This window comes from Zonotrichia albicollis, chromosome 6 (assembly GCF_047830755.1).
Source record: "Zonotrichia albicollis isolate bZonAlb1 chromosome 6, bZonAlb1.hap1, whole genome shotgun sequence".
NCBI classification, from domain to species: Eukaryota; Metazoa; Chordata; class Aves; order Passeriformes; family Passerellidae; genus Zonotrichia; species Zonotrichia albicollis.
Genome location: NC_133824.1, coordinates 37,784,627 through 37,809,424, shown reverse-complemented (window position 1 = coordinate 37,809,424; position 24,798 = coordinate 37,784,627). Strand labels below are relative to the sequence as shown.

The 24,798-nt window shown below is 40.1% G+C and overlaps 1 protein-coding gene across 4 annotated transcripts; it reads right to left on the bottom strand.

The window, feature by feature from the left end:
* Positions 1–2,447: 2,447 nt before the first annotated feature.
* On the bottom strand, positions 2,448–24,795 carry CHKA (choline kinase alpha). Of its 4 annotated transcripts, none has more exons than XM_005491618.4 (12): positions 24,366–24,794; positions 20,965–21,076; positions 14,033–14,086; positions 10,241–10,354; positions 9,486–9,619; positions 9,132–9,236; positions 8,722–8,780; positions 6,613–6,700; positions 5,593–5,701; positions 5,033–5,139; positions 4,619–4,700; positions 2,448–3,841 (listed from the first exon to the last, which is right to left on the bottom strand). In XM_005491618.4, the coding sequence occupies exons 1-12, from the start codon at positions 24,674–24,676 to the stop codon at positions 3,782–3,784; spliced, it is 1,335 nt and encodes a 444-aa protein (XP_005491675.1). In that variant the 5' UTR covers positions 24,677–24,794; the 3' UTR covers positions 2,448–3,781. The 4 variants fall into 4 exon arrangements, with proteins under 4 accessions (XP_005491675.1, XP_074399349.1, XP_005491676.1 ...); XM_074543248.1 differs by lacking the exon at positions 24,366–24,794 and adding an exon at positions 23,933–24,124; XM_005491619.4 differs by lacking the exon at positions 14,033–14,086 and having other exon boundaries at positions 24,366–24,795.
* Between the last annotated feature and the right edge of the window lie 3 nt (positions 24,796–24,798).

The following is a 24,798-nucleotide window of genomic DNA, read 5'->3' as shown; positions in this document are numbered from 1 at the left end:
CCCAGAAAACAGTGATCCTTCACCTACCTGCTTTTCTGAAGGCACTGAAAGAGTGCAAGGCTGTGCTGCCCAGCAGCTGCTGGCTGTATCAAGTGGGATAGCTGAACTGGGGCAGAGAAACAGCAGCAGAGACTGCTGGACTTGGGATTCTACCAGCCTGGAAAAGCTGTGATGACTGGCTGATGTAGTCTGCAGACAAGACAAGGCTGGTGTCTTGACACACCAGCAGATTCAGTGTGACTTAACACAGCCTCACTTATCAGGTTCAGCTGAACCTCAGGAACTCACAGCACTGCAGCTGGAGAGCTGAATGTACAAAGCTGAGGTGCTGGCACTTGGGCCAAGGGCAATCATCTTTCTTTATTCTGGGAATGAATTTGCTTTCTCCTTTTCTATTGCAAATCAGAGGATTCATTCTTCAGTTCCAAGTGCTAGAGACTCTTGCAGAATTAAGCCAGGTTCCTGCCTTCCCATCAAAATGTCTAATAAAATTGCAGGACATACTAGGTTCCTGAACAACATGGCTGCAAGCCCCAGTGCCTTTGAGGGGCTTCCACAGCCATAATCACTGAGGAAAAATAATTACATCCACCTGGAGGAGTGAAACCCAGCTGATTCCATTTAAGCTGCAGTGCAACCTCAGCCAAGTCAAGATGCAGGAAAAAGTAGAAATTCTTATTGATAGTAGCAAATTTTCAGTGAAAGAGAGTTGATTTGCACATTTCCATGTTTTTCAGAACACCTATCACTCCTCCAAGCTGCTGTGAAGAAAAACACCAAACAGTACCAGTGAAATTTTCCCAGAAGTATGTTCAGTGCTGGGGAACAGGGGTTTTCCAAAGTAACTTCTGACCCTTAAGTGACAAAGCCTAGCAGTGAAAACACAGCAGTTCTCAGGCAGCAAGAGATCAAAATACTGGTAAATCTCAGCTTCTTCCCATTATGCCCAGTACCTTTGCATTTGGTAAAAAGGCCCAGAGTCACAGAGAGCAAAAACTGCTGTTGCTTTTTGCCAGTTTCTCCTTGCTGAGTGTGTACCCTGAGGAAGAGCTGGAAATAAACTCTTTCCCTTATCAATTCTGTGGAGAGTAGCAACTCCAAAAATACTGTCATTCAAAGATGTTTAATTTACTGATTGATTGTATGCAATTCAGCCCAGAAATACCTGCTTTTCCAGTTAAGAGAAGCCCCTAGGACTGTTCAGGGAAAATCCTTAAAGAGGTGTAGTGAGGCACTTGGAGCATATAAGTAGTTGTAGGAGTGATGGGGGTGCACACTAAACCAGGCCAATTACCCACTGAATTACCTCCAAGTAGTGGCTGAGATGAGCTGTCTGGCTAGACAAGCAACAGATTCCTTTAAAAGTAACAATTGTTCTTTTTTAACTCTTATACTAAAAGTCACATTTTCACCAGTTAATAGCAGGTCCAGAGACAAGAATTCACAAAGTGGAGATAAAACCCAGCAGTTTCAGGCAAGAAGAGCTCAAGCACAAATTGTTTTTACAAATCAACTGAAAGGAGGATCAATCAGTAGTTTTTAAACTGCCTTTCTGAAAAGCAGATCAGAAAAACTAATACTTAACTACCTTTATACTAAGTCTCATGAAGTGCCAGCACATTTAAATAGCTGCTTTATCAGCCTGCAAATCACCTTCAACATTCAGCGACTATGAGTAAGAGAAGGTTTTACTCCAGGTCCTTTGTCTACTCTAAGTTCTCCAAGAAAACAGAAGGAACTTGCCATCAATAGGCAAGACTGAAAAAGGGGGATGACCTCCAATTACACCTTTTATTACAGTTAGCACTAGTGTGACAGTCCCCTTCCCTATTTGGTTCTGAGAAATGTGAAGTGATGAGTCAGTATCCATGGGTGGTTTCTCAAGAACTTGAATTTACCCTTGGACTACTTTCCAAGATTCCAGACACCTATTACATATCAATAATCTTTTAAAGTATCTGCAAAGCCTCATTCTGAACTGTTTGTTCCCACCCCTTTCCCTGTACTGCCATTTCCCCTGGGTTTGCTGGGTGCAGCAATACTGTAAATGAAGCCTTCAGCAGCCTAGAGAAAAGACTTGACTGTTCACACTTGCATGAAGTGTTGGTAGTAAAATTCCATGTGTGCTGGTACCTTTTAGCTTTTCTTTGAGGGTAGTCAATAGGGCAGATAGAGTGAAGTGCTTAAACCAAAACTCTTCCCACCTCTAAAGCTATAGACTTAGAAACTGATGTCCAGTCTGCCCTTCATTGCTTGCTTTAAACACCTTTCTTATTAGAATTCAATTATACAATACATGCTGAAGACACATGTAAGTAGAAGATATATCCCAGAGCACTAAGCCTGTATCTCAGTCTGCCTTTGCAAGGACTCAACAGAGATTAAGGCCAGAAATGGCATCTACTTTATCCTGCAGCTGTAACAGAGACTCAAGAATATCAACAGTGTTTTTAAGTGCTTTATATTTATTATAAAGTATTAATAACTGAATGTATGGAAAATGATTCTCTGTACAAGAGAGTAACATGACAGCTTTTACAAGTTCTGCTATACAGTACATGAAATGCTGCACATTTTTTCAGCCGCTTCAAACAGTATTTGCTATACATGTCAAAAAGGGTAAACTTAGAAGTTTATTTATAATACAGTGTGTTAGAAAGCACAAACAAATAACATTCAAAATAAACAAGCTCCCAAAAAATCAAAAGAAGTCTTTAGATGGCATATACAGAGATTATACTCAAGTTTCAATATACATGTTATTGTTCCCCACAAGATGCTCCACTTTACTGGATTCCTGGAACATGATGAGAATTGAAGGTGCAAGAAAAGCACCTCTCAAGCCACATAAGAACTGGATGGGCAGAACAGCAATTTCCTGAAGTGCTCTCCACAGTCTTTGGCTCTATTTATTACAGCCATATACTGTGGCAACATGAGAAGAGAGATGGGCCTCAATTAGCAGTACTGTCAATGCCAATCCAGTTATCTGGGGAGCTGCTAGAGCAATTCAAGGCACTCTTCCCAGTGCTGCCAGCCCACAGAACTCCCTGTGCAGGACACAGCATTTTAAGAGAACCAGGCATGTTCTTGAATGACATGGAACAAACAGTTCAAAACAAAATCCTTCAGAATGTCCAGTTCAAAGCTCATTCATACTTCACTTCCCAGGCACACCAGCCTAGAGAAACATTCATGTGTGTGTCATTCACACTGTAAAGCACACTGCTCCAATGTGTTTAGTTGTTTCTGGTTAAAGTGGTGTAAGGTATCAGCAGCTTTGAAGATAGTGTTCTTGGGGCATGGTGAACCTAAACTCACAGTAAGTTCTTAAGCCTACTTCACAGTTTAGCAGCTGTCTTCTTCACTTTTCCTTTTCATTGAGGCAGTGCCTACAACAAATCAGCTTTTACAGCTGTTCTGCTTCCAACACAAACCAGAATGCCAACATCCCCCCAAAATGTACCCACAGCAAGTTTGCTCTGATGCATGTGGTATTGACACCTAATTTTAAGCTTCTCCCATAATACAAAATAGCTCCTAGATTGAAAAGATTTAAAGATATTGCATGGTTGTATTTTACTTTTGCCTCCCAGTCTCTTTCCAACTATTTATGGAACTGTAAACAAGTAATTTTTATAGTTCTCAGTACTGTACACCTGCATTCCCAGGAACTGGAATTCAGTGACACCTTCATTAGAGATACAGTAGCCTAAGCACAGTGAAAGTTCTGTTCAGCTGCCCTCTTCACACAGTACCCAACAGTCCACTCCTCCCATATTCACACCTTCAGCTTCCTCTTCTGATCAAAGTAGGCATCAAATCTGGATAACGCATATTCCTGGAGAAATAAGGGACATTCAGTATTCAATACAGTAAACAGCTGGTTTTTTTTTTGGGATGGGGAAACAATGAGGTATTAACTGTGTTACTTTCCTAATCCATCATCTCAATGCACTAATTAGCTTTATTCAGAAGGATAATCTCTACAGAGGTGTTCTGGCTTCTTAAAATTTCCTCCAGTTTTGTTTCAACTCTAACACAATTAGCTGCTGCCAAAATGTCAAAAAAAACCCCCAGGTACTAAAAAGGCCAGGACTTCACTGAAAAGGCTGGCTCCTGCAACACTTGAGTAAGATAGTCCATCTACCTGCCAGTCCTATCACTTTGCAGTACACTGAGCACAGAGCAAGAGCTGGGCTGATCCCTTGCTCAAGTACAAGCTGCTTCCTGGCACAGATATTGCTGCACACTGAACATCACCAAGGGACAGCATGTGCACTTTGAGTTTGCACTTAGTTTGAAATTCTCACTGCATGTTGGCCTCTCTCTTGCCTGGGATGTCTTATAGCAGAATAATGCTGTTGGACACAAGGCTATACACTTCCTACATAACCATGGGAACAATTTCTGAAGTTTTTATGATCTTAGATGTTGTGTACATTCTTAAGGAAAGAGCACAAACTAGTAACAAAAGGATTTTTAAAAGTTTCACACCTCTTAGAAGATACTGTGAGAGTTGCTGTGAGAGGCCATTCCATTGCATTTTCAATAATGTACTGCAGGTTATTTAGAGTATTTGTTTTCAGTAGTGTAAAACTACAATTATAAAACTTACCAGGTACCCAAACTCAATGGATGAGATCTTTGCTTGTATAATAGACCACAGACCCCAGAAGAAGTGTGATGCAAGGGCAAACCTGAAATTACAAGGCTATGTTATTGAAATAAATGCCTAGTTAAGTCACACCACCTTATTTCCATATCCTCTTACAACATTATTCCCTAGTTTGGGGATATCCACGCCTTTTCTTCAACTATGATTCCACAAAAATAATGCCCCATTGAGTAGTGTTCTGTTTACTTCACTATTAGTGTATATCACATATCTAATGTACAGTGGACAGATCATTCTTTAGCACATATAAACAGCTTTCAATCTCTCTTGGATCAAATTCCTCACCAGTGAGGTATGTACAAGGATAGGTACCACAGTGGAAGTCTGCAGATACAGTTGTGCAAGGCAAGTTACCTGTTAACTTCTACCAACACTACTTCTTCTAGTTCAGATTTCTCTTCATTGCTCAGATTTTCAAAGCCATCATGGAATGCAGACAGGTAACTGGAGAGGAAATGAAGCTGGAAGGCAAGTAAACAACTGAGTTACAACTTTTCATCTCAAGATATATTGGTTTCTTTCAGGCCTAGGCAGGCCTTTGTTTTTTTCCAACCATCCAGTGTTGGAGTTACCTTTAAGATTAACAGGGCTCCTAACAATTGCTTGAAAGTCTGGTTTAAGAAAAGTTATCATCATGTTAGGACAGGCAGTATATTGCTACTGCCAATTAATTTCACAGTTGCAGTCTACAACTACTGGACATTTTGTGGTAGATGGGTATACCACACATAGTAAATATTCTGTCCTGAATAGCTATTAAGTTACTATGATTTTTAAAGCAAAGCTAGTCACGATTAGACAAATTATTACACTTGAAGTCATGGAGGAAATATCTTGGGACACAACAAGCCCAAAAGGGAACTGAAAAAGTCACGATATGAAGACTGGCATTTAACTATGACTTCTGTGTCTACCTGCTGTTTCTTCGAAGGATATTTAAGAACACTGGCTTTGAAGAATGGGTACTTCTCATATGAATAATCATACATCCATTCACAGAAGTGATTTCCAATGTCAAATCCTCTGAAAAAGAAACAAAGTACCTCAGTATTTGCAAACTAGCAATCTGGGTATTTTTTAAGCAAACCCAAAATCAAGTTGAAAAGCACTGGGCTACTCAGAATTTACTGCAGTTTTCCTGAAGGTAGGGAATTGATAACCAGCAAACAACTTTTTGCAAGTCATTATAAAACAGTAAAGAGGGGCAGTTAAGAATGAAAGCTATCATCTACATGAAAATATTAGACTTTGCTACCAAACTTTATACCAATAGACACAGTAAAAATACTTGAGTATGTAGTACATGTCAGTATGAAGTCAGACATCTCTAACATTGGCATTCTTGCAGGCAAAGAGATCATATTCAAAGTTTTCAACATATTCCACTTTTACATTATTGGAATTCACTCTTTTATTATGTTCTTGCTATGGTGGTGTTTAATCCCAGTGACTATATACACTTAGATCATCCTTAAAAACACTTAACTACATGTCTGAGGGAAGAAAAACAAGCATGTTGCATAACCATGTAGCGAAAAACTTGTATTCTTATCTGCATAGATGAAAAAGCCATTAGAAAGGACAGAAATAAACATGAAGCAAAGCTGCCCTACATACATATGCACACAAAATCTACCCTTTTCTTCAGCTTCCCACTAGAAAGAAATTTTGACATGCAAGCAAGAAGCCATTTGTGCATAACAAACCCTCTAATCTGAACAATCAAGAAGCCACAACAACTTTGCCTCTGCTGTGTGCCTAAACTCAACAGCATCAGAACAGAACTGTTTTGATTAGTTATATTTGCTAACCACCACTATCAAAGCAGAACACAATTCACTAAAATAGACAAACAATCAGTAATGCAGCACTTGGCCTCCCTGCAGCATGCAGAAAAGAACACTCCCATGCTGAAGAGAAAAGAAAGTGTTTACCGGTAATTATAGCTGCTGTATTCAAAGTCAATGAGCATCAGCTTTTGGTTTTCTGAACTCTCTCTGCCTTCCAGAAGTAAGATATTACCTGAAAATTAAGATAATACTGCATATTTAATAATGCAGGAAAATCAGAAAAAAGCAATACTGTGTATCTCAAGGAACATTGTTCAGCTAATCCTAGTTATCCCTTATATCTGCACTGAAAAGTTATAGGTGTGCTGGTTTTGGCAGGGGTAGTTCACTTTCTTCACAGTAGCTGGCACAGGGCTGTGTTTGGATTTGTGGTGTTGATAACACAGGGATGTTTTTGTTACTGCAGAGCAAGTGCTTCTGTAGAGTCAAGGTCTTTTGTGCTTCACAGCCCAGCCCAAAAAGGGACCAGGGTGCAGGCAGAGTTGTGAGGAGATACAGCTGAACAGCTGACCAAAGGAATATTCCATACTATCTGCTCACTATGTAGAGTGGGAAGAAGGAGGAAGAGGGGATGTTTGGAGTGATGGTGTTTGTCTTCCCAAGTCACTGCTGTGTGTGATGGGGCCCTGCTCTCCTGGGGACGGCTGAACACCTGCCTGCCTGTGGGTAGCAGTGAATTAATTTCTTTGTTTACTTTGCTTGTGTGAGCAGCTTTTGCTTTCCCTAATTAACTGCCTTGATCTCAGCCTGTGAGCTCTCACTTTACCCATCCAATTCTCTTCCCAATCTCACTGGGAAGACTGAGTGGCTCTGTGAGGCTGAGTTGCCAGCTGGGTTTAGTTAAAGCCAAGTTGCACTGGCTGTTCACCAGCTCTCTGGAAGTTGAGATATATAGCTTTACCTTGTAAAGCTGAAAGCAAGAAAGTTTTTTTCTGTACAGGGAGAGGCAGATTTGTTCTCCCAAGGATCCTCTTTCCCCAGTTCGGCTTGCAGCTGGCTCAGGTGGTCCTGTCAGCCTTACCAGTCCTTCCTGCATTGTTTCTTTGCACAGCTTGAGATCTATGAATTTCACAGCATCTCTCCAATCAGCATAGGACTATCACTGATCATGCAACATTTGGGACAGAAATTGCTTTTCAGCAGTTTGATCACTCCGCTGTTCTAATACGTGGCACAACCAGTACCTATACAGAAAGTTTAGGCAATTGCTTATGTGTCTTTCAAGTCACACAGTCACTATAATTCATCTAAAAGACATCAAGTCTGCCTCTGTCAAGTAGCAGGTAGTAAACAAATGTAGAGCAATGTCAAATTCTGCAGGTGTGTGAACTCTGCAGGTCCATCTGTTCTCCATGCCACACTCTTGCACCAACAGAAACAGCAGCACAGTATTTCACACACATCCCCCACATCCCTTGGAGCTTTAGGCTCCTCATCTTGCCTCAGCCCTATTATGCTCTGACTCCTCCAGCAGTGCACCCTGCCACATCAGCAAGGAGACCTCCACTGACATCTCAGGTTATAGTGGCCTTTTCTGCTTCTGCTGCCTGTCCTTGTGTCCACCCTGCAGGGCAGTTCCTCAGCCAAAGCTGGGACCAGTGACAACAACAGCCCTGCACACAGTCCCACTAGAGCATCCTTCCAGCTCAGCCCAGCTTGCCCACTGTTCAGGTGACACAGCATACCCAACACACCTTCAGCCTTGCTTCCTCCTCATCTTTTTCAGGAAAATTGTTATTCCTTTCATGACTCCCAGACAACACTAAAAAAAGGTGGATAAGGTTTTTTCCTAACGTTTCTTATTAAAAACTGCCATGTCAAACTGCCCTACTCTCCATTTCACCACTCACTGCACTTCTTAGGCATCTTTCTTTTAGAATGACTCCAGTACACCCTACTCTAATCATGTGTATTGCAGCAAAGCAAGGGATGGTCTAAACACAAAACACAAGGCTCCCATCATCAACTAACCTGTGCTACCAGAGCATGAGTACATTCTTGGCTTAACCCAGTCACAGCAGAGGTCTCTGAAAAAGCCTGAAGGGCTGCAGAACCCATACTTTGCTTTGGTACTGGAGCACACCAGTCAGGGCAGTACCTCCACAACGTGGCTACATCTCAGAGAAGCCAACAAGTCACCAGAAAAGGCTCAACAGTAAATGACTGAGCAATATTGAAATATTAGCAGCTTACCTTCCTGACAATCATTGTGGCAAAATACAACTGGTGAAGAAGTAGCTTCAAGCATAGCTCTAGAAAAAAAGCAACAGAGCATCTTTTAAGTAACAAGTCACTAAGTTCAGTTCCACTTCCAGGTAATTTTGTTATAAGAATTTGACACACTATGCCCTCCCAGCAACAGCCTATTTTCTTAATTAGGAACAAAGCATCAGCACAATAAAGTTTGACTTCATGATCAGTATGTCAGATCAGCAGTTTCATCATAGAATTTTGTATTTGTATGAGACTCAGGTTGGTCACAGAACCAAAAAGAACCCCCAGCTTGCAAAGTAAGATGAATATCAAGTGTTACACTGTATAACACAAAAATCGATCCAGAAACTGTGGAGATTAGAAGATAGTAATAGACAAAGTAAGCCTACCTTAGATTTTGCATTTCCTGGGGGAGATTGTAACTGAGAAGTTTGTTCAGTTTTCTGGTTTGGGATTCTCTGGTGAATTTAATTCTCATCACTTGATTTAGATACCTGGTAAGAGAAGACAATAATAAAGGATTTGTAACAACGAGTATATTATTCTTCCCATACTATGATCAAGGAAGTTTGAAAGAGTTACTGAAGAAAACATTACTGTTCTTCAAGGTAACTGAAGTCCTTCATGTGATAGTTTCTGGGTACAGTGAAAGCTTGTGTTCTCAGGCATTCAGGAAGAATGATCTGCTTATCAAAATTACAGTGGGTCACCTTTTTTCCCCCATAAAGTATTGCATAACTTACTTTTCCATTGTTCCAAAAAGCCACTTAGGTTCCTTATTAAATGGCATTTTCATGCCATGAAATCTGGCCATCTTCTCAGCTATTTCAGCAGATATGTCAGGTATGCTTAGTTCCTCAGTGCTCAGTTTCCTGCTCTGTAATAAAATACAGTAGTCTTACAATACAGTTAATTGATGAGTTACAGAACTGTGACTAGTTATAAACACTAGCATTAGGTTCCTGTTAGGTTACTGTGACATACTAGTGTAGTACTCAAGCAATACTCTTTTTTGCTCACAGATGAACTTACAAAGTTGCTGCCTTTGCAAAGTTGTTAGCCAGCCCTACTAACAACTTAATCAATTCACTTCTAGATTCAAGACCTGGGGAGTATCACATCTCACACTAAGAATATCTTCAAAGCAGATCAAGTATAAATATTTAAGAACCAAAAGCGTCTGCTCTTGTTGCTGTTAAAGGGAAGTGTTACTCCACAGCTTCCCCATGCTATGTTTGGTATCTAATAGGCTTTTTATCTTCATTTATTCTCCTCTGCTGGAGTTGAAGAGTTTTTAGATATCTCCCCCTGGCAAGAGCTACAATGGGGCTCTCCAACACCCACTCTAACTGTATCAAATTACAGACAGCAATTACTACAGGCAGCCAAGTATTCCATTCCCACATCCCTGTTTTTCTGGGCAGTCCAGAGACCTTCTTGTCATGAACAATTGCAAGAGCTTCCAGCAGCCCACTAACTAATTGTGAGCAGGACTTACGGGAATGAATTCCTCCAGTCGCCCTTGTGGGAAGATTCCATAGAGCTTTGGGCCGAGTGCTCTCTCTGCAAGAATGGCAAACATAACACTTTCCAGAACCATGGCTTCTGCTCCCTACCAAAGAAATCAAAGCATTAGTTGGTGCTGGCACAGCAAATAACGTGGGTGTGTGCAAGAGCTAAACTGTTACCAAGTGAGAAATTTTAGGGCTAGCTTTGAAAAGACTCAACATTCTATTAATCAAAGTTTCTTGACTAATAACTTTTAGTCAGCATGGGAGCAATACAAATATTTTGCTTTCAAGTTTAAAGCTGGGGAAGAAAACCTGTATTACTTCATTTTGGTGGGCCATGTCAAAGGAAAACTGCAAAAACCAAAACACTCCTCTCTAACCCTGTGAGAACTCTGCAAATTCATTTCCTGCAGGAGCTCATGCCACTGAAACACAACACAGGAACTACAAATATTATCCTATATCAACTATTTTAATACTCTTCAGAACACTACCTCTCAAAAGAGCATTTTAGCTACACAAGTGAATGAACTGAACAACACTTTTCATTTAGAAGATCGACTTAGAATGTGCTTAATGGAAGGAAATCCTAAGTTGTTTGTTTTATTTTTTTGAAGTGAGGAAGTAATTTAAGCTCCTGCTAAGGAATATGTGTGTGAATAAATGTTCTTCCCTTTCTACCACCAAGCATACCTCAAGTTTCAGTAACTTTTCTCTACGGTTTTCATACATCAATAGGCTTGGTTCATAGCAACGACAAGCAGACAACTTTTTAATATGAATATAAAAGTTAATAGAAATATGAAATATTTGGTCTTAAAAACACAGTTAAAAACCACTGAAGTGTAGCTTTCTGGATGGGTAAGATTACCTGTAAGTAAGCACAGAGGTCACATAAATATCTACTTCTAGCCATTATGTTCATCAGAATCCAGCTCTACTCAAATCCTAAAGATCTGCCAAGCATCTGCTTACTTTTGAGCAGTTCATCTCAGAGTCAGACCTTTAACACGTAAAAGTGTAAGTATGAAGACCACAACATTAAGAAACCTCTCAGGTATTTCTGACCACAGATCCTTTTGCATTATTGCAGTCAACACAATATCAGACAGTATATAACTCTATACTAAAGTTCCACTCTTGAGTACAGTCCAGGCAGCACCACTGATAAATTATATTTATTATTGTCCCACACATTATTCTGAGATCTTCAATAAATTCTAATGTTTCATATTGAAGTGTAGTAAAGACTCATGTAACTGTGTTCTGCAGCACTGAGACTTTAAGACAATTTACATATTAATGTATTGCATCTATGTTCTCCACCATTTTTTCATCCCAGTTCCTCAAAGCATCAAATGCTTTATCCACTAACACACCAAAAAAATGTTTTTAATCATTTCACATGCCCTCACCATCACAGGTCTGAACTCTTACCATTCAGTTCTGAAATCTAATGCCAAGCACCAAGAAGGAAATTAGTTACAAGCTACTGAATGTCCACTCTATTATTAACCCACACTGACTTGGACTGCACCTGGTACAACACCAGGAGTTTTTAAGTCTGTTCCCATTAAGGTATCAGTTCCTTATTTCCATATCTTACTGAAAAGCAACTCACTATACTTGGATAACAGAAAGTATTCATTAAGACATCTCTTCATGCATCAGAAGTGACAAGCACTAGAAGAACTTTCCTCTACTAAAACCAAATGGTTATTTGAACACAAGACCAATAAGTTTTGGAACAATCCCATCCATGTAATCTCAGGCACAAAGGCCTCTCCTTCATAATACCCAAGGGACCTTTTACCAAGTCTCCACTCCATACACTGCTGTCAAACACAGGGCAGGTGTGGAAATAAGCCACTAAAGGACATGACAGAAATTCTATAGCATACTCATATGGACACTGAACAAATCTGGGTATCTGACTCTTCAGATGAATGCTCACCTGATGACTTCAAAGGATCAAGCATTGTAGCCAAGGACATTATGTACCTCAATGCTTTCAAACTCTTTGCAATACTCTTATGGTGCCAAGACAATATTTTAAAATCTAAACCTCTCAGTTTTGACCAGTTTCAGAGATTGATCCATAAGCACTTGCATTTAGCTTTCTAAAGAAGATTGGACCACACATGTTTTTAAATGAATACTTGAGATAATGTTTTATTTCAAACCTAGCAATTATAGACATTTTTTACAAGACTTTCCCAGCATGCAACTCCCATACAGAGAGCCTTTATACACTTCAGTTGGAACTGAAGCTTCTGCTTTTTTTTCTGCCTTAAAAATTTAACTGTAAAATACATAAAGTAGTCATATTCTAAGGAAAATTACTGCCAATTATAGCAAAACCAAAGTAACACAAATAAATTCCTCTCAAGAGGCCTTATGAGCTGACAGAAAACTATCCAATGTCTGGACACAGTTGTCACACACCAGGCAGCTCAGAAGCTACAATGACTTTGTCAGTGAACCCAGAGAATTTTATTGTCTCTCAAGAATATAATCTCCTCCCATAACCTAGACACATGAGAATTAACAAATCCATCCTGACAGTAATTCTTGAGAACACTGATTCAACAGTGAAATTTCAGCACTATGAGATTAATAGCAGAAAACCTATCAGCAGAGAATCAGTATTTTCAAGCAACAAATACCACAAAATGAAGTTCTGAAGTTCAAAACCTTGTTTCCTGTACTGCAAAACTTCTATGAGCTTCTGTCACCAGGGTGGGGTTCATTTGGACTTTTATGGTTTTTTAGAACTTTAACTCTTTTTCTACATGATTGTGGTAGAGGAGAAATCAAGCCATCTCCATTTTTCATCTTTGAAAAAAAATTGAGGCATCAAACCAGTGCATTTTTCAGTTCAATCTTGGTTCAACTGATTGAAGCTGTTTCCAGTGAGCCAAACAAAGTTCAGCAAAACTTCAAAAGCAGTCATTCAACAACAAAAAATTTAAAACCAGTTTCAACTCACTAGGAAATAAAACAAAACCAAACAAATGCTTGAAAACATTTCAGATGGCATTCCCAGAAGGCAAAAAATACAAGGGGAGAAAAGCAGCACTTATCAATTGAGTAAAATGTACTTTTCCCTAGTCACTGCCAAAATCATTATGAGCTGAAAACAATACATAACAACCAAGGCATTTGGCTAGCATGCTGCAATGTTAAACCTTTCTGAAAATACACTGCCAGGATGGAAATCTAAATCACCAAATCCTGTTCAGATGACTTTAGGAAAAGATACACTCAGCTAAACATTATGCTGCAGGAGAAGAAATTATTCCAAATGCAAGAACTTGAAAGTTTGCAGAGCAGAGATGATCCAAGCACAGTGCTAATCAGGAACACTTCATGTCCAAGAGCAAGTTCTCTCCAGCTCCATGTACTTTCCTCAGAGAAGTTCATCAGTGTATTAAAAAATTAGGGATTAGGTAAAGCAGAGAACTGATGTTCATCTACTTAAGAAGAGTCTAAAACTAGAAATAGCAGTACTGATACCAATATTCAAAATAAGAAACCATTTAGGTTTAGGGTAGAATTGGGGGATGCTTCAAAATGTGGAATGCTTGAACCTTTCCAAACTCTGTCCAGATACTCACATAATGTTGCTTCTGTGAGCAAATAAATTTCTTTCCTTCATTAGTTTTTACATTTTCTAGACACAGTCCAGGTGGAATAACTACTGGTTTAAAGCAAGCAGGATCACCAAATTTCCCTATAATCTACAAAATTCTGTAAAATAAGCAAATTTATTTACTCACTTGCAAGTCATTTTCCTTCTGAGACTGTACAGACTCCCCCTTATTACAGGACCTCTATGAATGAGAAAAAGCAAACACAATGAGAAGATGAAATTTGAAGTTATTAACCTGCAGCCACCAGAACAAAGGGAGTAGAAGTACGAGCTACAGTTAACTAAAAGTCTCAACACTGTCTCAGACCTGTGACAGCTACAGCACTAGTATCCATCTGACCTCTGACCACCACACTTTCAACAATTCCAAAATCTTTCAAAAGGATGTGCCACTGAGACCAAGCCACTGGTGTAAATACCTGATTTTCACTTATTTTTATTGTTCCCCAGTCTTTCAAAACAAGATTTCAATGCACCATAAGCTCAGAGGAATGTTTTTAATTAAGAGAAAATTAAGTCCCTCTGCATGACATCTGGGATGAGATTCTTCCAGCCAAAGCACTTGAGATGCATTACAGATTACATAAAAGCCTTACAAGGACTATTGGAAGAGTCATGTTATGAAGGTTGCAAAGCACTTTTGTTTGCTTATTACCTTATTTTCCAAATGTCTTGTGGCTAGAATTTTCTTATTTAGAGCGTGCTGTCTTGGCTGTACGTCCAGTGTACCACTGGCTGTGCAAATCCAAGACTGTTCTTGGAATGAATTGCCCATGTAAGCTAAAGGTCTCTCAGTAGGGACCACAGTATAGCAGCAAAACTTTAAGAAGTTCCATGCATAACATTGTGCTAGGGTTGTTAAGAGTCATTATAAAGCAGTTTCAGAACATCAAACCATACCCTCAGCAACTGAACCCTCAATGGCACATGCTTTTAATAGAGCTGCACATTTAAAAATACAAGATGTATTAAAAACCTTGTCCTTTAAAGGGCTTGAAGGTAAGGAGAAGAGAAAGCAAATATCTGCTTAGAATTAGTGACAGTTTGTGGCTGCTATTTATGTTGCAATTCCACCATAGACTGTTTAAACCAGACTAGCTTTAGAGGCCCATAAAGGCAGCCTGCATCTCCACCTTCTGAACACAAACATTGCATTCACAGAACCATGTGCACACCTTCCTGTTCCAAAGTTCTAACATGTCCAAAACAAGGGTGGAAATATGAACTTAATGGAATACAGTTAAGCAACACCAGCTGCCTTAAGTACAGTACAACAAGCTCTGCAGTTACAGTATTTCAGAAGCTATAGAAGAAGGGTAGTTAACAACAATCCATGGTCTTTCAGCAAGTACTTCCCATAACACTACTATGTACGTTTAAAACAAGACAATATGGAAACTACTATTACTTTATATTGCTTTCAAGGAAATTAATGAAGTCCAAACATATTCACTACAGCTAAATGTGTAACTACTCAATAGCATTAAAATAATTTAGAAAGGGCTTCTCTGAACAAGCATGGTCTACATCAATACCACTCAGATTTTTCTGAAACAGTCAGAAAGTTACTCACCATTCAGGAGTCTTTCCTGATAAATGGTGCTCTCAGAATGGTTCAGTTCAATCAGAAGGTAAGCACATTAGACTTTTCCCTAAAACCTGAACTGGCATCTGCTTTCCAGAGGTCATACTGTATATAAAGAGCTAGCCAGTTCCAAAAGTCCATCTCAAATCGGTGTTGGAGACAGCCTAATGGCATCTGGCATTCTGCCATTAGAAAGAGACAGTTAGGGCTTTACTGCAGTCATCCAAGGAGGAGACTTCTGCAACATCCCTTCTCTCTTTTCTGTTCCCTCAGCATGGAGCATTAGTTTCCAGAAGAAAATGAATACTAATATGTAAATAACTTGCAAATATGAATGGGAGCTTGGAGAGGATCAGACTTCACAAGCGGCCCTGTACGCAGCCTAGGATTAGGAAATTCTTCACTATACATGGGCAAGGAGAACAAAGTTTGCAGGATGCAATATTATGTACCAGAACTTTAAGAGTTTAACAGATTAAAGTAGTAGAATTTGATTATTTCCTGATTCCACACTCACCTCTGAGAACAGTGGTTCAAAATAAGGCATCTCATAATTTGATTAATCTATTTAACTCACTTGTTCTTGGTGAAATCAAACAAGTTCACGTTTTCCATAACTCTTAACATCCCACTCCAACTAATGTCCAATTCTGGGAGCTATTTACATCGACAAAAATGAGGTGATTTTAATTACCTCAAAAAGAGAATCGCTGAGTAGCTGCTAGAGCTTTTTAATTTGTTCTCTCTACATGGAAACTAACTAAAAAAGGACACGTCTTCTACAGCTTCAAGATTTTTTCAAATATTTGTTCAGAGCTTTTATTGTGGGAAGACTTATTCTCAAAGCCCTGAGAAAGTTCACTACAGTTTTAGTAAGGGAGGACAACTATATTCAATAGAAGTTTAGAGTCTAATTTGAGATCATGTACATTGAATGGGAAACAGTACACATTGATCTTTGCTCAGATGACCAGACAGTGTTTATACATCTGGCAATTTGATACAGAAAATTGAGTTCATCATTTGCTTCCTAATACCCCCAATTTCTTCTGTAGCTGAAAGATCAAGTGTCTTACCAAAAAACTCAAATGATGCTTGACCAGAGAATTCTGTACAGAGAACAAACTTTCATCTTTTTTTTCATACATAACTTTGAGTTCTGTTCACAAATTTGAATAAAATATAACTCAATTTTCCTGAGCTTACTCAGCTTTAGTTTTCAACACTTCAAAATTCTGCAATACTTGGAATCAGATAAATCCCTAGGAATTCAAATTTTAAATCACAACATCACAATGAATTTCCTCAGAGGTTAGAGGTGACCTGAGCAGGGGAAACTTTTCTAGAAGATGTCAATTTGAACTTCAGCGTATGGAACAAAACCAGCAATATGGTTTAGCAATAACTATTTCTGCTTCTAAGGATCTGCCATTAATCACTTATCTCTGGTCAGACCTGAAGGAACCAATACGAATTTGCTGAAGTCCTAAAAATCTAGCATGTGAAGAATTCCCAATTCAGGCTCCACAAAAGCCACAACTCCAATCCTCTACATTTCAAGTTACCATTCTGTTATGAGGGAGCAGAGAAAAGGAAGGGACAAGTTTTTGATAGTCTGTTATTGCTGTAAACATTCAGATGCACAGACAGTAGCTGGTGCTACTTAAGGCTTACTTTTAAACAATGAAATCCAGGACTAAAGAAAATGAAAGCTGTAGAGAATGCTCCACTTCAGAGATCTCATACTATACCGTGAATCGTGTCTGTCACCTGGAAACCAGAGTGCTCTAGGCACGATCGCATGGGCAAGCCTGCAGCAGAGAACACATGCATATACAACTAAAGTGGTACATTACCCCAGAACACCCTTAATGCCACCCAACACAAATATATCCCCGTAAGAGGTGCTTGCTTTCTTTCAAGCCGTCTGCCAGTGCCAGGGATTTGTAGTTACTCCATGCTACAAACAGACATGGACACCAACAACCACAGAAGACGTTGATCATTACAGTTACACAGCAGTCTGCATTTTATTTAGTTAGACAAAATAAAAGGCAGCAAGGCAGGTATGGAAAAAGATTTACCACAGAACCGTGGCAACCATTTATAATCATTTGGCATCTGTTCACATAGAAATTGAGAGACCAGAAAGGAACATTAGGTATCCTGGTTTGTTTTTCCTCATTTGTATACAAGATTTTGGTTTTGGCTGTTGTAAAGGTAACAGAGTCCCAGTGAGTCAGAGTTCAATGTTCTTTTAACATGTGTAAAAGAACGGGAATCCATCCAAGTTACCTTTTGATAGGTGAACTTAAATTTCACCTTGATTTGAGCTTATTTTGTGTTGATGCCACCTTAAGTTGAAATCCTATTAGAATTCTCAAGATGCTATTTTGCATTTAAGTAGAAACACTATAGTGCTATAAATATGAAATCCAATTTTAAAATCTGGACATTAAATGGCATATTGTTAGATAAACTTTAGTTTCAGTTGTTTACACTAATACAACCAACAGTTAAAGATATTTTGCCACAAGTTTTACTTTCAATGCTCCCTTTAAATTTAGCAACTAAGCTGGAGCAAGAGTAAGTGAAGCAGAGTAAGACATTTCCCTTTTTTCAGTGTAGGACATATCTGCATTGTGCCTCAAACATTGGAGTTTTAATGTGGTTAGTACTTTAACCTGTCACAAGTACAATACTTGTCTTAAAAAAAAAGTTCTGCTCAAGGATATGCTCAAGAGAAGTCCTTGATTTATAAACATCCATGCCAGTGCGACCATTCATAATAATGGCCGAGCCAGCACAGTTCATCTCCACCCAGCTCCCCCCAAAACAGTCATGCACACAAAAAATTGGCTTAAACATATCAGCTATGACAGAGGAAGGCACAAAGCCTTCCCTGTGTGGCAGCTTTAGCCAGCTGGCATGGTTTATATTGGATGAGTTTCATGTACTGACATTTGTGTCTTCCAAGAGTCATAATAAGCAAACTGGAGCTATTTTCAAACTGCAAAAAAGGTTCCTTTAAAAGGTGGCTCAAAGAATTATGGTGCCAGTATCATTCCTTCTTAAGTTAGTAATGAGAGATCCATTTTTCACTTGTATTCAAAATTTTAACTTAAACTTGTCTTCTGTACATCCAATAATTTGGTGCAGGTTGCTATAGATACACAGTATTTACAGTACCGGGCTAAAGAACTGATATCACTGGTTTGTGCTCCAATTTCAACAGAAAGTAAAATGGACAAGAGTTAAAACATGCTACAAAGGCTCAAACAAACAAGTGGTAACTACTAATACCCAGTGGCAGTTACAATAAAGTCATTGAGAATTAAGTTGTGATTTTAGCATAAGGTCTCAAAACTCAACTTACTTAAGCAGTGTTCCTTAATTCCTACAGGGTTTTTAACTTAAGCAACTTTACTAAAAATATCAAATTACTCCCACTTAACAGGCTTATAATAACATTCTGCTGATGCCACCCAGAAACTCAGAAATCCTATGTGAGGTTTTCAAAATACCCAATAAAACAGTTTGCTTATATTTTAACTTGCATTTAAGGTATAGGGGCTGGAAGAGACAAATGTTTGTTGACAAAAATTGTGAACCTCAATGCAATCAAAGTTTTACCTTGGGACTTTCTCTGCTTACTTAACCATTAGTGAACTGCACCAACAAGAGCAGTCATTTCACTGCCACTATGGAAATAAAGGAAGTTAGACATCTCAAAAGATCCTTCAATACCAAGAGCAGAAAGGTTAGAAAGTTATGAACACACTTTCAATTTTCAAACCAAATTAGTTCTGATTTTAGAGCCCAAAAATTTATTTTGATTTCTTCAGTGGATAGGGGCAGAGAAGAGGCAAGTTAAAAAATACCCTGAGGGAAGAAGAGGGCAGCCAAATTCTAGAATCCATTTTATTTTTACTTTGAAAAATAAGGGAAAGGCCATATTTCTTTACAGCTCTTGGGAAACAGAAGCTCTACCACTACAATAGTTTTACAGCCCATGTTCCTACTCAAGCTTTCTACATATTAACTCAGTATTGAAACCAGTAATAATTCTTAAAAATAACCCCAACTTAGCATCAATCCTAGGAGTCATTTTGGAAACAAAGTTTCACACTCCCCTTTTTTTCACTCTGCTTTTACTGAGAGTGAAACTAAAAACTACTTAAGCTTAAATTACTGAACTTCTACACACTTTTCTTGTTTAACTTTCCCAACACACATATGGTGCTGTAGCCAAGCAATTCATGCTATTCCAAACCACTGGGATATCTTACATATTTCTGGTAAAGTTTGTTACCACAGGAAAGTTAACAACTCACATAACATAATAAAGGAGCACTTCAAAGTCAGTAAAGCAACAGTATCTAATGAGACTTCTAACAGTAAGTTTGGTCAAGACAGCAGAAGCAGGAAGAATGGGCTGAAATCTCAGGAACAGAAAATCTTCTGCAGATATTGGATCAGTTGTTCAAAGCAAGTGACTGAGTACTGGAAAATATAAAATTAATTGATAATAAAACCAGACCCTCTAAGTCAAACAGAAACAAATGCCAACATACAGATGTAATGTTATGAAGCTGCAATTTTTCATAAGGTTAAACACTTACGTTATGATCACTTATTTACAATATAATCAAGTACGTAGCAGAGATGGATAAGAGAAGATCTGCTGTACAGTGCTAGAGTAACAGGCTGTCAGCTTTAGAAGAGACCTTTACAAGACTACAAAATAGTCTTGCTTTTAAATGTTACTATTTGAAACAGATTTGCCAACCACTTCACTTAAGGTGTGACAAATTTCAATACTATTTACATTTAACTAACCAAATAAAAGTAACATTAAGAGAGTTCAACAAAACATCTAGTTAAGTTTCTGTGCCAGCTATAAGGCATTTCACACATTCAGGAAAGCATGTTTTGGAATGAGATGACTGTACAGTATTGATGTTCACACTTCATTCTTAGTCTAAAACTACAGATCAAATTTTCTAGCAGCACAAGTACCCATATAATATCTAATAAAATGCTTAAGCAGTGTATAAGCTTGACAAAACCTTCAACTAATCTCCAAGATTCGTAAGTGCTATCAAGATTAAAATTAAGCAGTTTAGTCTCTTGCAATCTAGCTAGTTATGTCAAAGTCCTATATTCTGTACAGAAGTATATTTTTTCTGAAACACCACAGTCCAAACTTAAGACCATAAACAAAACATTAGTGCCCAAACAAACAGCAAATGAGCCTTCAGCTAATTCACGCCAGTCGGGATCTGTGTAGAAAGGAGTGTAAGTTCTAGACAATAACAAACCATAAAGAAAACTGCTTTCAACTTGCATCTACCCCCCACCACAGAAACACTCCCTAAAGGAGAAAGCTGCATAGTGTCACAAATGAAGAACTCCAAACATAAAGAGTGAAGCTACAGAAGCCCTCCCCCTCCCAAAGCCCTGTATGTACTCACCATCTGCAGGATTGCACCGTACAAACGCAGGAGAACCGTCCGTGGCTCATCTGCAACTGCCTCAATGGTGTCGGGTAGCGAGCACTGAAACAGCATGTTGCTGAGGCCCCCTCTGCAGACACACAAATACATTGATTAGCTAACTTGGAAAAGCACACCTTTTGTTTTCAACAGATTACAGGTGCAGTAAACATCCTTCTGGTGTGATTCATTGGTCTACTCTAACAAGAGAGTTTTCCAACAGTACCAATAACTCATATGAGGCTTCGATAAAGAAATGGCAGCTTTGTGCTTTTTGGTGTACAGATCACCATCCAGAGCTATGGATCCAAATTACAGCTCAAGCTATTAACAAATGGATGTAAAATGGAACAAACAACTATGCAGAGCTAAGTAAATTATTCTCAGTGATGCTGGCTGGAGTCTTGTCAGATAGACTTGGCTGCACAAGCAAAGCAATGGCAGAAAAAGTTTAAAATCATGCAGTGACTATAAAACTCCAAACTTGAATTAAGAGCTGCTATCACTGGGATTGGCAGCTACAAAATCAGCTATAAAGTTTTAACCTGAATACCTGTGCTACAGCATTGCTGATGGAAGTCTCACTTCTGCTGTCTTTCTTAGGGATGCATTTTCAATTTTGAATTTTACAGTTAAAGCAGTTATTTGAAATAAGCTGCTCATGAATTTGCCAAATCTAAAATCACACTCAGCTTCTCTGATCTAGTATCTATCTAGATCTATAAAGCTGTGGACAACAAAATAAATGCTGTGACTTCTTCCTGTAAAAATGCTGTTGTTAAACAGTAATTATGTAAAAAACCCAGCATGCCTGTGTCTCATTTGAATGACTGAAGCACAGATTTCCCTAATTTGTGTTTATCTTGATGGGATGCTAAGTTTCTTGAGGTTCTTGTGGCTCTTAAGAATACCCATCCACTCAAACCACATTTTCTTTACTGCTTTGCCTTTCTGCAATCTTTTAATTATCATTATGTTAATGAATGAAATTTTCAAATTTTCCTTCTGCAAGTGATTTTGCCTATAAGATAGAATACCTTGCAGTGACCTTGGATTACAAGAATCCACAGCAGATCCAAAATGTGGCTAAAATGCAGTTCTCAGTCCTAACCTGACATTCCTTTCAATGCTTTTTCAAATATTCTTCTGGGCTCTCTTTCAACACAGTGGGGAAGCAGAAAAAACTTTCTGGAAGAAAAGGCTCCAAGAAGGAGACAGGGGCTGGCCTACATATCCAAAGTCAACAATGGAGAAGAAAAAAGAAATCTCAAGAAAACAGGGTAAAACAGCAGCTGCACAATATGCTTAAGAAAGGAGACAAAAGAACCAGGTGGCTTGGCAGGCACCCAAAAAAGGATGTTTAGAGACAAGATATGAAGTAACTTTGAACCATGAAGGTGAACAGGTTGGAAAAAACCCCAAGAGACAGATGGAAAGGATATCAAAGAAAGAGCAGAGTCAGCTACTCAAAGACAATCCAAAAATTGGTTAGTTATACTAACTACACTTCTGGCTTTATCTGAACTCTGCTAGACAGGTTTTTGTGGGAAAAAAAAAAAACCAAAAAACATTTGCTGCCTTTTCTAAGCCTCTGACAGAAACTTTGGTGAAAATATAAATAATTAAATAGAAGAACTAAGCACACTGAACAATACTTTACAAGAAATACTGGACTAAAGCTCAAGAATCTGCATAGTTACATGACCTAAATGCTCAGCTTGCACAGCATGTCAAAGCCCAGACAAGCTAAGTGGAGTGCCTTAGTGATGCTCAACTCCATTTAACAGAAGTTTCACTGTAGATTAAGTTCACTATAGCGTTTAAGACTTCAAAGGTTACCTGGAAAAGTTATCAAGGAAATCCATACAGGAGCATAATAAAAGCACTGTTCTTCTGGAAGGTCAGTTGACTCAACAGCTTGTTTAAAGGTCAGAAGGGCACATCTCACTCATACAGATCCAGCTACTTAACTGACAGCTGTACAAGAGCACCATTTTGCAATATTAATGGACACACTGGAGAATGCACACTGAGTGAAACCACAATCAGCAAACCAATATGATGCATCTTTCAGAAATGAAAGTGGTGAGAAGACTTTTGCCAAAAAATCCCAACTACCAATTAGCATGGCTTTATATGTTCTTAAGTTTCAGCTCATCTGCTCTTCTGCCAAATGTGGAAACCCCCAAGCCATTCTGAAGTGTTGTCTCACATGAACGGCTTCCAAGAAATACAAAGATAACTGCTAAAATGTAAGGCTTTAGAAAGTAAGAACCAAAGTCAGCAACACACATGAATACAGATGAAAATTTAATTAAGCAACTCAAACTAGACGTATCAGACTAGTCTATTGTTTAGCAATTGTATTGGTTTTGTAAAACGTTCTCTCCCTTCATTAACTCCTTATGATCATGTCAAGTGAGGACAAACACCCTAGAAAAACCATACTACCTGCACTGGGTCTCAGTGAGTGTCTAATTTTTTTCAAGAAGGCTTTTAAAGTAAATTTAGAAATGAGCAGGATGTGTTCTAACCACACTTTTACACATCAGAGCTTTGTCAACTGTGTATGCTCCCTTAGGTACCTAGGGTACAGGTGTGCATGATTTGTGTAGGACAAAAGTAGAAAGATAGGGAAAGCAAACTGATAACAGTATCCTTTGAAATTGTGCTCGACTCTATGTTGGATCAGGTAGAACAATCAGTCTGGAAGATGTGAGACAAGCAGTGCATAAAGGGGAAACTCTAAAGTAACATTGGTTTAGTTGGAGCAAAATAAAGATGCTATTTAATTCTGCAAAGAAGGCACAGATCTCCAACACATTACATCATATGGCTTCCAGAACGTCCCCAATTTACATATTTCTGCTGCCAACGTGCTGAGTCACAAGCACTCGTTACTGTGTGCTGTAGAAGATGACTCACATCGCCGGTACACCGCGTTTACCTGATGACTTCTCAGTGCGGAGCAGCCAGGGCCAGCCCATCAGGCCCTTTTCCCCGGCAGGGAGCTCGGTGCAGCGGTCCCTGCCGGCTCCATCCCTCTCCCGGCCGGGCGCGGGGCCCCTCCCCCGGCGCGGGGCCGAGACGGGGCCGTGGCGATGCAGCAGCAGCAGCAGCCGCCGCCTCCCCGCACCGCCGCCCGCTCCGGGCCGGGGGCGCGGCAGCGCAGCCCGCGCCGCCCCCGGGACCCCCGCACCGCCCCCGCACCCACCGGCCCGCTCCCGCCGCCCACTAAACCCAATCCGGGAAAGATTTAAAAGAATGAAATGAAATTAAAGACGGAGCCCCCCCTCGCCTCCCCCGCCGGTGTGGGCTCGGACCCGCGGCGCGCCCCCGTCCCCGCCCCCTGGGTGGGCCACCTCCCCCTCCGCGCTGACCTGATGGGGCTGATGAGCAGCTGCTCCTCCCGCAGCCCCCGCCAGGCCCCCGGCAGGAACTCCTTGCACCACAGATACGCCCGGCGCCGCGTCCGGGGGTCGAGCGGCGGCGACTCCTCCTCGAGCGGCGGAGGCAGCACTGGGGGCGGGGTCGCGACACCAACGCCTCTGCTCGCCACAGTGGGGTCCTTCCCCTCGGGGTCGGGGTGAGCCAGCGGCGAGGGCGGCTGCCCGGTCGCAGCGGACCCTCGGCCAAGGAGGAGCCCGAGCGGGGACGGGTCGGCGTCGCCGTTACAGAACTTGGTTTTCATGGCGCGGCGTGGGGGGGGCGCGGCGGCCGTTAGGGCGGCGGGCGGGGGCGGCAGCTCGCGTGCGTCCCTCCGCCGTCAGCGCCGACGGCGAGTGAGCCCCGCGCTCGTGCCCGGCCCCCTTT